The following is a 19,401-nucleotide window of genomic DNA, read 5'->3' as shown; positions in this document are numbered from 1 at the left end:
TATTAATATATAAAAACGTAGGCATTCAAACGTATGGTCGAGATAATCACTGAAATTACCAGTCAGATATGAAAATAATATTTTTGCATTTTATAGCCCAATTCTTGAGGAAGGGTATATTTAATTTTGTTAAAATCCAAAGGACTTTGAGATTCACGGTGGAAATAAAAAAATTAATTTTTGTTTATAAATGATTACCATTGGTTACAGATTATAATAGTAAAAGTAAAAAGGTGGATAAGTGGGTACCGCTCTCCTGTACAGTAGTTGTCGAGCATATCGTTGTAATAGATGTATTATATTTGAATTCAATGATTAATCATTGTATATGAAAACTGTAAGTTTAGGCACGGGGAGTGCCGGGTGGGACGGAACAGCTAGTATACACACATAAATTGGTTTGAAGTCCGCAATACATTATCAATTCTAAAGGACTTACTTGGACACCATGGATTGAACAGTATGTAAATTGGATTTCCTTTAGCTGAGAACATAGCTGCTTCTTGTCCAGATCGGGTGTCTATGTCAAATATCCATTGTCCCACAATGCAGTTATTCGGTGGAGTAATCTATTAACCATCAATAAAGATTAAACGATAAAAAAAGGTATAGGACTATAACCTAATTAGCTTCATAATATTCTCTCTATATAATATATAATATATATATATTATATATTATATCTATATTAGGTAGAGAGAAATTAATATTATGATTGATTAAATATATTGTCTTGGACATGTATTTACTCTAACGCTGACTACGTTTGGGTCCACGTCATCAGTAGACATCACGTACGCTGACCAATGGCCATTACCATTACTTGGATTTTCCTTTAAGGGCACAGCAGCCATAGTGTTGTTTCCAAAGTTTGCATCTCCAGTTTCTGAAATATATATAATTTAGCTTAACATATTCCAGTATGATTATTTTCAACACTATGATTGGAGGAAATGGAGGTACGACTACTATGAGAGTCATAGTATCAAGCATCAAAATTATTTTAAATTATTTTGTAATTAAAAATTCTTAAAATTTTAAATATTCTTATATAAGATTTGAACATTTAATACGAGAATCCATAATATTTTGCTTACTAAAATTATAAAAAAAAAGTTGAATGTAAAACTATAAATATTTTTTAATGAGCTTTAGAAGTTTAAATTTCGATGAATTATAGGATAAGTACGCATTAAATCACTATAATCAATTAACATTTTTTTTTAATGTGATTTAAGAGTATTAAATACTATTAATACTATTAATCATAGTAACTTGAAACATAATTTTATATTTGGATAATAATAAATTAATAATTCAATTTAAGAATGAATATTGAATAATGGTACAAATAATATAAAATGTGAGTAGAGCAATGCATGTACTGGCTTTAAAAATTAAAACTAGATATATTTCATTTTTATTTTTTTGCTTATCATCTCGTTTTGGAGCAAAAATAAATAACAATAATTTTGTATAATACCTACATTTCTAAATTTTTTATTTAAATTTTGGTTAAATCCCGACAAACTATTTTGTATTCCAAACATACGTAATACGATTAAAAAAAGTGGGTAAGTGGATGTCACTCTGCTGTGCAGTAGGTTACAAGTGGGTCACTGTAATAGATGGTGTTAAATTTGAATTCAATGATATAATATCATTGTATAAGAAAAACGATTCTGAGCGAAAACAGCCAGTCAGCCTATGATATTACCAAGTATATTTGATGATATTATTGTGAATAAAGTAATTTATATATAACCTATTTACGTGGAGCCTAAGAGCCTTGTTTTCAATTTTCAATCCTTAGCTATAAAAGTTGAACATTTTATAAATTTTTAACTACAAAATAATTATTAAATTATAAATTTTATAAATTTTGTCAAAATTTGAACTTTAAATGCTTATAAAAAAAATTGTGCCTATGTATTTTTAATATTTTTCAACTGTTATTAGAACGATATATCAGGAGCTTTATATTAAATTTTCACGCTTTTTTACGCTACAAATAAAATGTTATTAATATTTATAGAAAAAAATAAACTAAAAAAATTTAAAACTGACAATGTCCGTAAACAGCTCAAAAAGGGTCAAATTATTTTCAAAATTTTATCGTGTATAGAAATTTCTAATATAAACATTCAGTGAAATTTTCAAGTATCTACAGTCATACGTTTTTTAATTACAACAAAATAAGAAAATCGTTACATGAGAAATCGAGTAAATATCAAATGTTGTAAAAATATAAATTTGAGACGCTCATAAAAATTGAATTTAAGTTTCTTCTAGACATTTTTTTTTTTGATAAAGGTAGACAAACTTATGAGTAATCTTATATTACATTTTCAAATCTTAGATTTAAAAAGAAAAATTTTTATGAATTCTCAACTCAAAATAATTTGCTTTTTTTCGTGATTTTTTCGTATTTTGTCAAAATTTGAACTTTAAATGCTTATAAATAAAAACTGTGACTAAGGATTTTTAATTTTTTTCATCTGCCTTTGAAACAATAACCTAGGAACCTTCTATTAAATTTTCAAGCTTTTTTACTCAACAGATAAAATTGTATTGATATTTATAGAAAAAAAAACTAAAAAAATTGAAAACTGACAATGGCCGTAAACAGCTCAAAAAGAGTCAAAATATTTTGTAAATTTTATGGTGTATAGAAAATGTTAATATAAACATTCAGTGAAAATTTCATGTACCTATGATCATTTGTTTTAGAGTTGCACCAAAAACCAAAATCGATTTTCTCGAAAACAGATTTTGCGTAAAAATTCCCGTTTTTTCTTCATTTTTCACGTCACTTTTGAAAATTAATGGGAAATTTTTACTTTTGACCCCCCAAAGTACCAACTAGATTCACTTTCCTATCAGTTACTGTTGAAGAAAATCCAAGCACTTTTACTGTCTGTTTTTATAGCACCCATTTACAAATTTCTTTAGTCAATATCCACATAAAATTCACCTCATATTGGTATAAATTATCTATTTTTATGTAGAATATTATTGCATATTTTAACTTAAAACACAAAAATCACATGTTTTGTGGATGATGATAAAATATCTACGAGCAAAATTATGACGCAACGCTTCACACAGATTTCAAACTTCCCACAGTTATAACCTACAAACAAAATCTCTCGATACATTTTTTTGACCAACTAAATCATGCAAAAAGTGCACAATATTTCAAACTAAGTAACAAGCCAACTCTCCGTCAGCTCAAGCGTGAACACTGGACGTCCCCATGATGCATATAAATAAATAACAATATATCTATACATACGCACACACACACACACACACACACATATTTAGGTTAACTTTAATGTTACTATTACGTACTGTAAGAAATTAATGCAACAGATTGGGTAGTATGCCAATACCTACCTCAAATTTTGATTTCATATATTTTTTATAGTGATCCATTTAGGTCAAATAGCATGAATATTTCAAAGAATTCAATAAAGTTAAAATTTAACATAAAATGAGATGTACAAATACAAAAAAAAACTAACGGGACAATAGGTTATGGGACCTAGGTTAATAATATAACTTAAACATACCGGCTACTGTAATAGTTGCCTACGGGAGCAAGGCTGTACATTTGTAAAATGTTTTTTTTATCATTTGCAAGACAGTTTTCCAAGCACAAAGTTTGAATTATGTTACAATAAATCAATGAATTACAATTTTATATTGCATTTTTTATTTCTATCGCATTTGTCGGTTTTTTCCTACACATTCTATAAATTATTTTTTATCTTACACACGCTGTATAGCTGTGTTTTTTATAATTTGTAAGTCACTGTCTAAATAAATAATTTTTATTTTATTTTTTGTACATTAAATATGAATATAATAAAATATGCTTTTTTCTTGACGAAAATACGGAACTCAGCGATATTAAAATGCAAGTATATTATATAATATTATAAATAATAAACGAGGACAACAAGAATTAAAACAGTGGGTCATATACGAGGCATAATACAATAAACATTATTAGGTAGGTAAATTAAATAAGGAAAAAATGTATAAATTAGCAGAGGCGAAATTATAGATGTGGTATTACGAAACGTGTACTTATAACTATAGGTAGGTACTAACAATTATTCACTGACTACAGGCATCATGTGGGATTACTCAAAAGTAAAAGTTTCTAAAATACAAATATATTATGTGTATTTTTTTAGGAAAAAAATTAAAGAATAGCCAAATATTAAAATATATTTGTTTTCAACTCTATGTAATGACGGTAACGGTATCTATTAAATTCGTTAAGGTAAATTGTATTAGTTTTACTAATTATAATTATCTAATATGTATTTATTTATTTATTTATTTATTTCAAATATACGGACGATATGTCTTATTACAATATGGTAATGTATGGTAATCACAAAATAATTTATAATATACTTAGTACCTAGGTACTAAAAATATGTTTATCATGATTTAACAATTTAAATAGTATATGGAGCTCAAGGACTGCTAATTATAGTCAAAAACAAATTTATTACCTGCGGTCATTAAAAGGTTGGCAGGGCTGTTCAGGATATAGTTTGTACTGGAATGAATTTGGTAAAACGGTTTAGGATCTATTAAATTAATTTATTTTTAATTTGATTAGGTCAACGAATTTATAGCAATCATTAGAACCCAATATTAAGTTACGTAAGAATTTTGATAGTTAAAGTGAACGACTGTCATTAATGGTTGACAAGTTCAAAAAATTAAGACCATTTTGACACGCCCTGTATTGGTATGTATACTGAAATTATGAAACGATCTGTCTTATAAAGGAATTTATATATTTATTCCATATCGTTTTTAACGATGCCTATGATAAATGTGTGAAATGATACAATGATTTAAAAAAATATGAATATTGACTAGACGCTCTATGATCAAGGTGATGTATATTTTTGTAATATATTGAACATTTTTCTTTCAGTAAATAAAAAAAATTGGATCAGACAATAGAAGATCAATAGTAGCCAGTAGGTAGGTACAAATATGTACACTGTAAATGCATATCAAATCCTCAGAAAATGAAGTCTATAATATTGTAATTTATAACCAATGAAGATAAGTCGTGTTATCGCCAAGCTCAAACTTAACATTTTATGCTGTAGTAAAAATATAAGAACTGTTGTAAATCATAATTGTAAATAATATTATATACCTTTATAAATATAAAACTATCTAATCTATGGATATTTAAGATTTTATGTTCCCAATGACCTGCTTGCTTATTATACAAACCAGCATTTTGAACATTTTCAAACATTTAATGTAATGTCTGAAAATGTTAACTGATGTGATAAATGTCCCACTCATTTAAAATATATCTATCAAACATTAATTGTTTATCACTTAAACCATACAAAGTTAATTAGTGTATACTATTTATAAAATATTATTATAATTTTTGTTCCTTAGGTACATAATAAGTGGGAAACTGTGAAATATTATTTTCATCCGAATTCAGTCTTATTTATATATTATGGGTTGAAAAATGTGTTTACTTGTTGTTCGTATAATATACTTTATTGACAAATATTACATTTGTTTTATACAAAATAGGTCGAATGATCAATTTTTTCCGAAGAATATTATTTTATCGAAGACATACGAGGCCCGTCGATCAGGTGGCCGAAAAAAAAATACAACTGGGGCAAGGATGAAACAAAAGAAGAAAACTATTTCAAATAATCATTAAATCGTCTCCTTGTATTTTTCAATGACTACTCATGCATACGTGCATTGTGTGCATCTAGTGCCACCTACAATATTATTTTTAATGCATAATGTGCAACGCGTACTACACACGTATTAATAATTTGTACTGCATCACGGTGCCTACGTCACGTGGGGTTCCGTTATCGTTAATATAATATTATATTAATTATGAAATCGTAACAACGACACAGGCGTGTTGTGTTAGATCAAAAACACCTACTTGACGTGGGTTGGATGCATTTCCTTTATACAGTCGATAATAAATAATAATGCATTGTGAATGGTTTTAATAACCACCATCGTGTTTTTATTTAGCACATGTTCGCATTTTTCATTATATTATTATTATAATTATTTTTATTCAGATATCTTAATGTAGGTACCCATTTTATAATTGAATTTTCAATCACTAAACACATACATAAACTTAGACTTTATATCTGGGTTTAATAGTGTTCAAAATTATACTGAAAACAATTAGAGGCTGATTTGGAATTGGTTATAATACAATCCTTATTCTTTGTATACAATATACATAATGGATGTAGGCATATCATGGTATAAAACGGGGATAACATTCATTTTTATTATTTGTCCATTTTCTATTGGTTTTACCTTTTTACTTATCAAATCCATTGTCATATGAAAATATTACCTATTCAACTATACAACATTATTTTGGCATTAGGTATTATATTTCTTCAATATGACCATATTTGCTCTTGTATTTTGCAGCCTTGGGCACTAACTTAACCAAACGAAAATGCTACTTAACGACTTAACTTAATGAATAATATGCCAAATATATTATATATTTATATGTCTACATTACATATAGTATAATAAAACTAATAGTTATTACCAGCCAATTTGAACATAAACGACACACTGTCATTAGCCATGTCAAACTCTCTGTCGAATTTCAAGTAAAAGCAAATAGGAAATCCTCTGCGTATCACTAAAGTTGGATTCCTTTCATACATACAAGAATACTTATCGGTCCTGTGTTTTTGTCCGTTTTTTACGAAACAGTAGTTAATCCATTCTAGATTTAATGGACCCATGCCAGTCGTGTTTGGTGTTCGGCGAATCACTGCAAAATAAAATAAACATTTTAATAAAACATTTATATGGTAATATTGTAATATTGAAGCTGAAGGATAAAATATCATCAACATTTTTATTGAAAATGTATAATAATAATATATATTAGACGAAACAAAATATGCATAGTAATATCAGTAATATATAATTATAAATAATTCGCGTTAATTATGTTGCTATAAATGAATCTATCTATTATCTTTACCAAAGTATGTATTAGGTATATTAAAGGATATTAGAATCTTAAATACATATTTAATAACAAAATAAAGTTTTATAGGAATTAAAAAGGGGGAGGGTACAAATAAAAGTAGTTTTCGTAGTTTTTCTAATACTCCGTATTCTGTATTCAATATTATATATTTTTAATGTGTACATTTTACGTTTTTATTTTTCATAGTATAAATAACCCAGATTCCAGGTTAAATTCCAGTAAATAATAATATAATTAGTAAAAGTTACAAGTGTAGCCACATTTACAGATATCAGATACCTAGGTAAGTACTACTTTATTGTTACGATTTTTATATTTTTTTATTTTGTCTACGAGAGAATAGAAAACGAAAAATCTATGATGAAAATCATTTTCTCTCACATCCGGGATTTTTGTGCGCCGTACAACGTTTATAATATTGTAGGTATTCTTGGACACAATTAAAATACGACGCGTCAACGCGTGCATAAACGTACGTCACGTGCAGTGTGCACTGTCCACCGGATATTATGATACAACGAGTAGGACGAAATTGCATAAGACGCGTGTAAACAACAACAACGACTACGACGACGATGATGACGATTACGACAACATTACCTATATTTAATCGCCGTCGACGACGTCGCTGCACATATTAATGATGACGACGATATATTATGCACGCGATTAGTGGGCCGGCGTGGGCGTATCCACACAATTGCTCGCGTGTAAAAAAAAAGAACTTTTCGCGTACTCATCTCGAGGTCGTCCCGAGAGCTTTATACACAGGGCATAGATTATAAGTGTTGGTATAATAGAAAAATCAAAAGTACCATGAACGAGATGCGTCCTCCTATTTTTGTCACCGCCATCCCCACAAATATACCTATAAATATTTTAATATACTATACCATTAAAGATACAATTGAGTAAAAACATTTGAATGGTTAGAAATCATTTTATAATTGTATACAATTATAAATTATAACTACTGTGTATCCAAATATCCAATAGTTAAATAATTTAAATCGATCTACATTGAAATTTTATATTATTCGTCGGTTATTAGGGTTTAGGGCACATTATTATGCCATAATATGCATTATGAACGTAAAAAAATTATAAACTTTATCTACCTATATATCTAAAATCTACTGTCTTTTAATCAGAAATGTAAAGATTTTTTTCAAACTTTAATTATACAGGATGTAAAACTAAAACAATATTAACATGTAGGTAGCTGGTAGGTAGGTACAACTAGCTACCTACTAGTAGTTGATACTTATAACATAAATACTGATATAAACTGGTAAAACAAAGATAAGCTCTCTTATTCTGTTTCTGTATGGTAGAAAAATATAGATTTAAGACCATTCGTAACACTACTAAGGTACACTGCATAACCAAATAACTAAAGTATAGACATCAGTTGTGATTTCATTATACACACACAAGATAATCACGGCTGCGTGTCGTTAAGAAATTGGTTCTACAAAACTATTAGACGAAATACATATATTATATTGTAGGTAAGTATTTATGTATTATACACAGTCACACAGATGTTACATAAATTTGAACTAATAAAGTAGGATTAAATCTCAACGTCCCATTTTGCAATCCCATAATATTATAATAATTATTATTACTGTAGTGTAATATAATTTGGAGACGCTAAAAATACACTGAATTATCGTTCTCGACGTATGGACCACGCGCGCGTGTAATACCGCAGTGAGTGGGCGGTTCCTTTATACTGTTCACTACCGTTCACGGTAGATTTTTTTTTATAATATATAAAATTAGCGTACTATATTATTATACAAGTACTTAAAGTCTAAAAATACGTGTTCGAACGAAGCACGTTGCGCCTAACGTTTCGTAACACTCGATAACAAGACATAATAATAATAATTATAGTTATGACATGTCGGCTACACGAATTTTCCGGCATGAGTTGTACCACTTGTACCACATATTTAAACTGATATCGTCCGAACTTTGCAGACATATACACAACAATAAATAGCTACGTACTTCATACATAAACAGTAAAATTAATGTATCACTTGTTTTATTAAATAGGTACGTCACAATAAAACACGTCTAAAAATATAATAGTGTTAATGTCATTTAATAGGTAAATATTTATGTTGGTTCCGAACAATATTATATAGTTAATAATGTTAATATTTCAATTTCAGTATGACATATTACCTATTATGTATTGTTATTATAAAATACGAGTATTCATTAATAATTTTGTTCACAAAATGAAAATAATATATTTATTATAATATGCTGATTGAAAAAAAAAAGACGTGGGTAATAGTATAATAATACAATACAATAATTGTACATATGTTCACATGAAAACCGTGGAATTTCGAATTGCATAACTTGAAACTTCACAACTACTCGATAGGTTAATTCATCTTACATATTAAATACACGAGTAGGTACATTATGTTGTACCTTGTACGCCCCACTATATAAGCTCACCGTTCACAGTTGTAGAAACTAGAATCTAGATAGTTTTATATTGCTAAAACGTTTTTTAGATAACAAAATTTGGCATTCCGTGTTGAAATTAATAATAATAAAACCACAAAAATTATGAATAACAATGATTGCTGGTTAGCAAATTTTGCTAAATGATAAATAACTATCGATATTTTCTAGAAAATAATGTTATTTTAATCTATACAACGTCTTTTACCTAAACATATATTATGTAAAAATACGTACCTATTACCTACATATTATAATATTAATAATTTAATTTAAATAACATTCACTATGTAGTGGATGGTATGCCAAAAGTCATAAGAATAATGATTAACTATATTATTATAAGACATAAGTAGGTAGGTATTACATATAACGTTTCACTATGAATTTGATTGTATAAAACACTTATTTTTAAATATTACACAGATTTTGTAAGTAAATTATGGTCATAAAAACGAAACAAAATACCAGTAGGTCACTATAATTGTTATTTGTCACCCACACAAAATTTAACAAAATAATAACGTGCTTTTAACATATTTTAGGTATAGATAAGTACAGTAAAAATATAACGTGTTATTATTGCGGATATTTTTATACAATGCATATAGGTAGGAAATAATAATAAGTAGGTACCTACAAAAAGTATAGCAACACTATGAATACAACTTTAATGTATAATTAAAATAACTGTGTGGGAATCGGGAGATGAGATTTTATTGATAATAATGTTCGACTTGTTTTTAAAAAAAAACAGCGATAGACTTTAATAACGCCATAACTCCAAATATTAAATAATAAAATAAAAAACCGAGGAAGTCGTTCTACTGCATAGTAGGTTGCAAGTGTACCTAGTCATTGAATAGGTTACTGACCATTGTAATGAATGTATTACATTTTAATTAAATTATTAAATAAATCATTGCATATGAAAAACTATTCTGAGTGGAAATAGTGTGTCAACCTCTATTTCTAAGGATATTTTATAATTTATTTCTATAATAGTATAAGTAGGTAATAGGTACACAGTAAGATGAATGTTGAACTAAATTGTATCCTGTGTATATCGTATATTATAGTTATTAGGTACCCTCAGGGACATGCTCATTGCTCACGGAGTGTTATTGTGTTAAGGGTGTCTCTCCAAGCACTTTTTATTTTAGTTTGTAGTGTCTTGTTAATTTAAAGCCATGTTAACTAACATATTATAAATACAAATTACAAATCGAAAGTATAGGTTATTGTTGTTTAGGCCGGTGTCAGACTTGCGGAATATCCACAGCAGAATTTCCGCGTTGTATTAAACTTAAAACGAATAAAGGCATCCACAAAGATTTTTTTGAAAACTGATTATTGACGACCAATGTTTCTGACATTATTTGTTATTTCTTAAATATACTACGTTATTTTGTAATTTTCATTTTCTTAGTATTAATTTATTTTAATTTTAAATGAAATTTATAATTTGAACTATTTAAGTTATTTGATTTTTTAACCTGTTCTTTCAAGGTGATATACAAATCGAGCAGACCTCGATCATATAAATAATGTACTGAGTAGAACGTTTCTACTTAAATTTTCTTACGGCTAATATACTGATTTTTTTTTTTCGTTTGATTTTTAAAGGCTTAAAATACTTATATACACAGATTTTTCATTCGGATAAATTGGACCGGTCACGTCGATATAGGGTTTAGTAGTTATACAACTACGTTCAAGGTCGAATGAATGGGCCACAGCCGTCATGGATTTTATCCCTTTTCTCTCCAAACAAACAAAATATATATTATTATAAGTATTTTCCTTTGAATTCTACGCGTAATTGTTTGCCCGATATCACCGTAACGTCATAATATTATATGAACAATAACTTAGTTGTCCGTCTTATTGTCACGTATGTGTATACAAATAGTATACAACATTTTAGAAATTAATATAATTCGACATTTTTGTCGATAGGTAACTTTTTAAACCCAATACACAGCCTGTGTCGATTCAAATCGGTATACTTTCTATACCTATATTAATCTTTCGGATCGACTAGGCTTTTTTTCAACCAGTCAAATACGAAATATATTTGATATTCAGTAGCAACATTTTACTTTATTGTTCCGAGTATACCTAAATTAACAGCACAACGGCCGCGGTATTTCTCCGGACAAATCAAACATCTCGATAACAATAGTTTTATTCATACTACATATTATTATTGTAATATTATGTTCTACCCATTTAATTTCATATCTTAGTATAGTTCAAAACGTTTATATAGCATTGTACATTTTATAGCAAAATTAAACTAATGGTTTTACTATTGACGATAAAGATTAGGAAAATGTTACTATGACGGCTCATATGCTATTAAAATAAAATAATTATTTCTAAATAAGTTCAATATAACCTATAATTATTTTATAATGTTAGATATAAGTAGCTACATAAATCTTTTGATATTTTCTCATCACATACGGTTTTAATAATACGTATAGTTTGGTTTTTGACATATTATCATGGTAAAACAAATTAATTAATTTTTAATCATAAAATATAATTTGATAATTGTTTTAATCTATTTATATTATGTATATATTTCATAATAATACAGTGTACGAGCTAAAAATAAATAACAATTATTAATCAGAGCTGGAGCCGATTTGTGTAATAATAATAACGTTTTAATTCATCAGAAATTAAATCGGGTTTATCGTTGAGTTGACCTATTGTGGTTTTTATTTAACGTACAAAATAATGGACCATCCTTAATTTTGGAAGAACAAATTGTATTATAATATTATGCTTGTATTTGTGTTGTAAATAGTCTTAGTTAATTGGATCTGGGATTTTGATTTTTTGATTTTTACCTTATACCTACATTTTTTAACGAGAATAATAAACGAAACGACGCATTTTGTAAATGTAATGAAACAAACTTTTACTGAAATTGGAAAAATATGGAATGATGAAAATAAATAGTACTTCGTAATTTTGTATTAAAATACTGAATAAGTTTTTGATTTGTTTATTACTTAGTAGTAACTGTGCGTCTCAGCGTCTGTGCATATTTATGTACAAACCGTATGATTGTGTATGGGCGGTGTATATGTAGGTATATGTAGTGTACAACTGTCAACAGCAAAAAAAATAATTCTCGTCGTTCGTATTATAATTAGGTATACAATATACTAACACACTAATATTCTATAATGAATATTGATATAACAAAACAATCACTTAAAAAAATATGTATGATATAATGTGATATGACCTATCTAATAGTTTTTAAAAAGGTAAATGTGAATAAATTTATAAGAAATATTATGCAATGTTATAGTATAGTAGATAAAATGTTTTTAGAAAACCAAAAGCTCTACGTCCAGACTACTTTATCGCGATCTAAATATTATACGGTTAATCGATTTGAATATGCTAATCCTACGGACGGAAAGCCATAAAATAATTTACATTTACATTAAAAAAAAGTTACCCCTCTATAATTGTTCATGTAAGATATACACATGTCAGTATAGATTCGACGCATTTTATTCATAGGATGATATGTTAACAAACTATAGACATCAACAATGGCCAATGGGTTAGAGTTTGTATTATTATTTAAATAGGTGGCTATAGTTCAAAAGCAATGTCAATATCTTTACAACTATACAATTTAAAGCCCAACGAATGAACCAAAATATTTAATCAAACTGCTACCTAATATTATACTGATAGTTTGACGTGTATACGATGCACTTATTGCTTATAAGCTATAACATTTTTTTCTCAATATTACAAGTATTTTAGTATTAGTAAGTTGTATTTATATTTTAATATTTGTTAGTTAATTATCATGATTCTATAATTTGTAGGAAGATAAAATGTGTGTAGATACTTACTAGTTGTATTTAGATAATGCAACTAGTGCAAGATAAACGTAGATTTCTAATGATTTCAAGTATTTGTTTTTTTTTTTATTCATTACATTAAAATGGTTCGTGATAGTAAAACTAGTTTTACTATCTGGCAATATAACTATAATCTTTCCACTGGAACTAGGTACACTGTTTTAAGTATCAAACATATCATATTAGTTCAGAGAATAAGGTTTGGTTGACTTTTTCAAATAAATTAAACATTTTTAGTCACCTCATTTGCATACCCAAATGTAACTTTACCTAATAATATACATGTACACAGCCACACAAACGCTTCACCACATGCACGACTTTTCTACTTTTCCCGTAGTACACGTAGAGCACCAATTTCATTAATACGTAATTAATAATTAATAATTGTTTGTTTGGTGTATCTATTAGTGTTAACACGGATAGAAGTCAGGCATTGGAAATTAAAAATAGGTAATTTCACTGCTGTATTATATTTTATGCCCTGCAACCTGTGTATGCTACGTAAAATAAAATTATTTTTTTAATTTTGAGAATAATTATGATTTAATGATATAAGTTTTAAATAATGCTAACCCGGGTTAATTAAAATTGTACTACTACCGACAAATGATAATATTAGAAAATACAAGGATATGTACTGGAGCAGTAAATGGTGTAAATGTTTTGGACGTAATAGTACGTCTGGAGGAGGGAACTTGTGATTATTATTTTATTATGGTAGATATAAAAACTTTATTCAGTCATTACGTTAGATTTTATCATTAATAAAATGTTGTCCATTTATAAGTACCTAGATATTTAGCCGTGTTTTTCCTTGTGGTAATTAAAAATATTGTAAAATTCTCTTTGGTCGTAAATTGTGCACAGTAAGTTTATATTTAAATACAATTGATGACCAAATTAGCCACGCTGCAAACAAAATACGGATAACACCTACTCACCGCTATAAATCGTACTGTCAGTACAATAAGGCCACTACTCAAAAAAAGCAAATGTTCAGGAAATCAATATGAAGCCTAGAATAAAATGACCTTTTTTTCATCAAACATAGAATAATTTTAAGGGTAGATACATATTTATTATTTTGTTGTGATTATAATCAAGTGATTTGTATCCTTGTAAATATATTAACTTGAAGGAACAAAAATTGAAATTTTTCTAGTTATGGCTTATTGCACTACTTTTTGAATTGATTTTAATATTATATTTGCCGTAAACAAAATGTATGAAGTATAAAAATTTTTGATTAAATTAATATAAAAATATTATTAAATACGTTGATATAATATTTAGTTTATAAAATGGACAACTTCAGTCTCTTGAATGTTTGAATATTTTTAACAATATTAACATTGAATTAAAACGATATATGTATTAAATTATTATTATTACAAAATAATATTATAATGTTAAAATTTAAATAATAATATCACTTTTTGTACTAACATAAAAATTATATAACATCTCCTCTGTCACTTAGTTTCCTTATTTTTAACAATATTTACATTGAATTATTAAATCAATTTTATTACAAAATAATATTATATTTTAAAATTATAATATAATTACAAAATAATATTATCATTTTTTGTGTTTAAATAAAAAATAAATTACATCTCTTCTGTCTTTTAGTTTTTTTATTTTTCAAAATAAATAATTTTTCCTCAATTTATCAGTAATATTTCTACTATGGTAGAATAAATTGATCACAAAAATACAAAAAATATATACGATTTAAATACTATGAATTAGTGGAATTGAGTATGACTAAAGTAGAAATGAGTATAATAAATTAATGATAACAATATTTTAATATTATTACTGTTATTTGTTATGACTTATGTTATTATCTCAATATGCGACGTTATAGCTCTGAAAGTTTGATTGTTTTAAGTTGCAAAATCGCGATATTTCAATATATGGCCTTAATGTTCTAACCCTATGTACTTGTTTTAGCAAACAAACTACATATCATTTTCGGTCAAATTTTACTTAGAAGTTTAACAAACATCGTACCTATATAATCAATATGCAATAAAGATTTTCAGTAGATGAGTTTTCATATAAGAAGATGGCGCCACTACCAAAAAAAGTGGAAACAATTACGAATTCATAGACACCATAAACACAACAATCATAAATTTCGAGTTGTTGCCCAATAATTGTACTGACAGTGTGAAATTACAAAATTATTATTAACCTACTAGATAGATTTTCATGGTCGGAGTTTAGCGATCAATATTATTGTATTATTATTAGGTTTTAATCTAAAGAGACACAATACGTTCTGCCCATAATATTATGATATTATTTAATATGATATAACATTATAACCTTGCACATTTTGATAATCACTATTCATCAAATCAAAAATCTATAATAATATCATTAATATTGTAAAATGCAAATTCGTTTTAATAACAGAAAACATTTTATATATGTCACTGCAACGATTGGTTATTGCAAAATGATTTCTTTGCAGCTTATGTAAAATTATAAATATTTTAATTTAATTTAAAAAAAAAAATGTTAATGAGTAATATAATAAATTTATGAACATTGAAAACATATAATAAAAGGTATAGTTTTAGATAGAAGAACCATTTTTTAATTGTATTATTTATATGTTTACGATAGCATAAAATATTTATCTCAAAAATTAAAAATAATAATAAATGTATAAATATAATTTCTATTAAAAAGCATTCGTAAATGAAAAATAAATTAATGTTCGTGCAGAATACATTCTTCAAACATATTAGACAAGTAAAAGCTGAATAATTTAATTTAAATTGGTACAAATTATTGTAATATTCTACATTATAATAATGTTTGTTAGATTAAAATAAATATCAGAATTTATTATAAGATTTTAATAAGTAATAAGAGGTGTTAAATAAAGTATATTAATATAATAATATAGGTAACAATAAGTAGATAATTGTCGTTTAAACATTTTCAAAATAATTACAGCATAGGCATTTTGTAATTTGTTAAGAGAAATGGTTTACGACTTGTTTCATCCAAGAAGAAAGTAATAGAAATTCTTATGGTGGACAAGGTTGACAAGATACTCTTTCGGTGATGACAACTTATACAGTTTTTAAATCGAAACCGGTTGTTATTTTCATCCCACGATGACCCAGTGATACGCGTAAATCGTATATTATTTCGATATTGGTCTTTTTAACAAAAAATTAAAGAAATAAAAAATATAAATGCCTGTGTTATTTAGATAGTGTTTTAAGCGAATTCTACCACTATAATGTTAAAGTACCTATTTAATTCTAATATTATAGTAGGTACCCTAAGTGGCTAAGTAAATAAAATATAAATTAATACAAAATTATGATTGTACTTAAGTAGGTACACCTAGCATTTAATATAACTTCGTATGATCACAACATTAATTAAAATCCACGGATTTAAACTTAATTAAATTGTATTTTTAGAATTAGAATATGCTGGGTTATTTACTATGTACGGTTTTATAAATGTTAAAATATATATAGCATAAAAGCTAATGATTTTTTTTTCAAATAAACTCCTATTTATATGAAAAACACAATGCATTTATATGCTATTATATATGGTTGATATTATGTTGTGTCGTTCATTATAAAACATAATAATATTATGTACATCGTAGATTATGTTAATCGAATTATTAATCAATGACCACGGCAGTTCGTGTGAGTGTAACGTACAATATTTTCGTAGGTTGTAGTTGCACACAATAAAACAATAATATTATAAAAATGTATTGAACAGTAAATAGAAAAAATAAAATAATATGATTTGTTTGAGATCACTTACTGTTGTCACCGGTCGGTACCACTACGTAATTCTCGTTCGGTTTAGGCAGATCGTTACCCATCTTGCCGCTCGAGTGTTCCCGTTCGAATAACCGGCATAGTCCGAAACAATCCGTCATAGTACTCGTTCATCGGGCGTTACAAAATGGCAGCGGAATTTTTTTCTTTCTTTTGTCTCGACCTTATCTGAATGATTTTTAAGTATTATATTATTTATACAAATCGACCCCCGTTGTGTTCGGTGCGATAAACGAACGCACTCACACTCGCACGCGTCTGTGTGACTGTATATTATGTATGTATGTGTGTATGTATTATAATATAATGTATAAGAATATAAGATATACGTTACATACGTTATACAATTATAATATATACATACCTAAATATTCGAATGCATGTATATAAACACACACGTGTATATGTTATATATATATATTATATATATTACTTGCGTATAATAAGTGTTTGAATATATTAATATGATAATTCTTATCGGAAATCCAAGAAAACAAACGTTCACTATCGGCGGTTCATAGACGAGTGATTGTCCACAGCCGCCATCTCCGCTAGCTGCCTACTTGGTGCACACTATGTGTGTATATTTGTCTATATATATATACAAATATAAATCACATACACACACACGCATACACGCATATGTACACGTAAACCGTAGGCGTGTATTGTGTACTATTACGCGCGCAAGCGCTCGTGTGTGTATGTATTTAAATAGTATATTTTGTACTCACACACACACACACACAGTCGCCAATAATAATTCCGTATGACCGCCACCGCTGCGGAAAACATTCGCCGTGTGTTGTTGCCTTCGTGGGTCGCGTCTCATGCGACGGCGACGACGACGCATACAAGCGTTTTCATTAATCGCGCAGGACGGGCGAGTTGTTCAGCTGGAGCGTGATGTGAATAATATATTTTTGTTACAACAGCTGCTAATCATTCAGATAAATGATAATGTATAAAAACGATTATAGACTGTGTGCGAGGTTGGTCCAGTTTTTTTCTTCACAGTATACCTACTCAAAGTTTATAAGCTTAGTTATTTTAATACTGTAAAACAAGTATATCAAAATGTTCTGGGGAAGAAATATAGTTTCAATTTTTAGCATAGAAGCTTATAATAACTTTAAACTATAAAAATTACGTCACGCTTCTTGGTACCTACTATATAGTATATGCTATAGACATTAGGCACGTATAACGTATTATATAATACATATATTATATATATAGACTATAGACTTATGATTTGTATAGTTTATTATATATATATATATATTCAAAATCACTGTATAAATTACCTATATACTTATACGGTATAAAATGTAGTCGTGTCTCGTGGGTTGTACCAATACTTAAAAAATATAATTTACTAACATTCAAATTTAAGCAGGATCGTGTTAAGATCATTGGTGCAAAATCTTATGAGGGATTTCAAGTTAAAAAAATTCCACTGAATGTTAAATAGTATTTATTAAGTACTCAGCTAAGCAATGGACAGGTGTAAAGAACCTCTATTGGTGGGCCTCTGTACAATGTACCTCTATACAATTTAAAACAAAAAAAAAATCATATTTTAAAAAGAATTCTTTACTGAATACCTACTGATATAACAGAAATTGAATTTATTTACTTTGCAAAACTGTTGAACAATCCATAACATAAAATTTTAAATAAATATACCTAAAGATTATAATACATCTACTATTTGTGTCCAATATGTTAATGAATGTAAGACAAACATTTTTAAATTATATTACATTTTTAAGATACATTATAAGCGATTGTCGATTAGATAAGTTATTCGTGAACAATTTATTGGTTTAGAGGTCAATTTATTGTAAGGTTTTAGTTTTACAAAGCAGAAAATATTGATATATATTGTGATTAATTAATTATTAGTTAATTTACACAATGGCAGAGTTGGATTAAGCCTTTAAGGATACATATACCTCTAATTGGAGTTCTGAGCAATATATTTTTGCACATACAAATATACATACATATTTTTATATTTATATGATTGTAATACATCAAATTTTAAATTTTGAATTCAAATTGTATTAACACTTACATTATTGTAGTGTTTTCA

General features: G+C 27.3%; 1 protein-coding gene across 4 annotated transcripts in view; it reads right to left on the bottom strand.

Moving 5' to 3' along the window:
• The window catches only part of LOC132935656 (annulin-like), a 30,516-nt gene extending 12,645 nt beyond the window's left edge, over positions 1-17,871 (bottom strand). Inside the window, exons 1-5 of one of the 4 annotated variants that reach the window (XM_061002258.1) lie at positions 17,287-17,871; positions 13,459-13,623; positions 6,617-6,847; positions 750-886; positions 440-569 (exon numbers count right to left, since the gene is read on the bottom strand). In XM_061002258.1, the coding sequence (XP_060858241.1) occupies positions 440-569; positions 750-886; positions 6,617-6,847; position 13,459 (499 nt within the window). In that variant the 5' untranslated portion in view covers positions 13,460-13,623; positions 17,287-17,871. The remainder of the gene's footprint in view (positions 1-439; positions 570-749; positions 887-6,616; positions 6,848-13,458; positions 13,624-17,286) is intronic. The other 3 variants (XM_061002256.1, XM_061002259.1, XM_061002257.1) reach the window with 3 other exon arrangements.
• Positions 17,872-19,401: the final 1,530 nt, after the last annotated feature.

This window comes from Metopolophium dirhodum, chromosome 1, assembly GCF_019925205.1.
Source record: "Metopolophium dirhodum isolate CAU chromosome 1, ASM1992520v1, whole genome shotgun sequence".
Taxonomy (NCBI): domain Eukaryota; kingdom Metazoa; phylum Arthropoda; class Insecta; order Hemiptera; family Aphididae; genus Metopolophium; species Metopolophium dirhodum.
The sequence above is the reverse complement of the archived record's forward strand: the minus strand, read 5'-3'. Positions and strand labels throughout refer to the sequence as shown.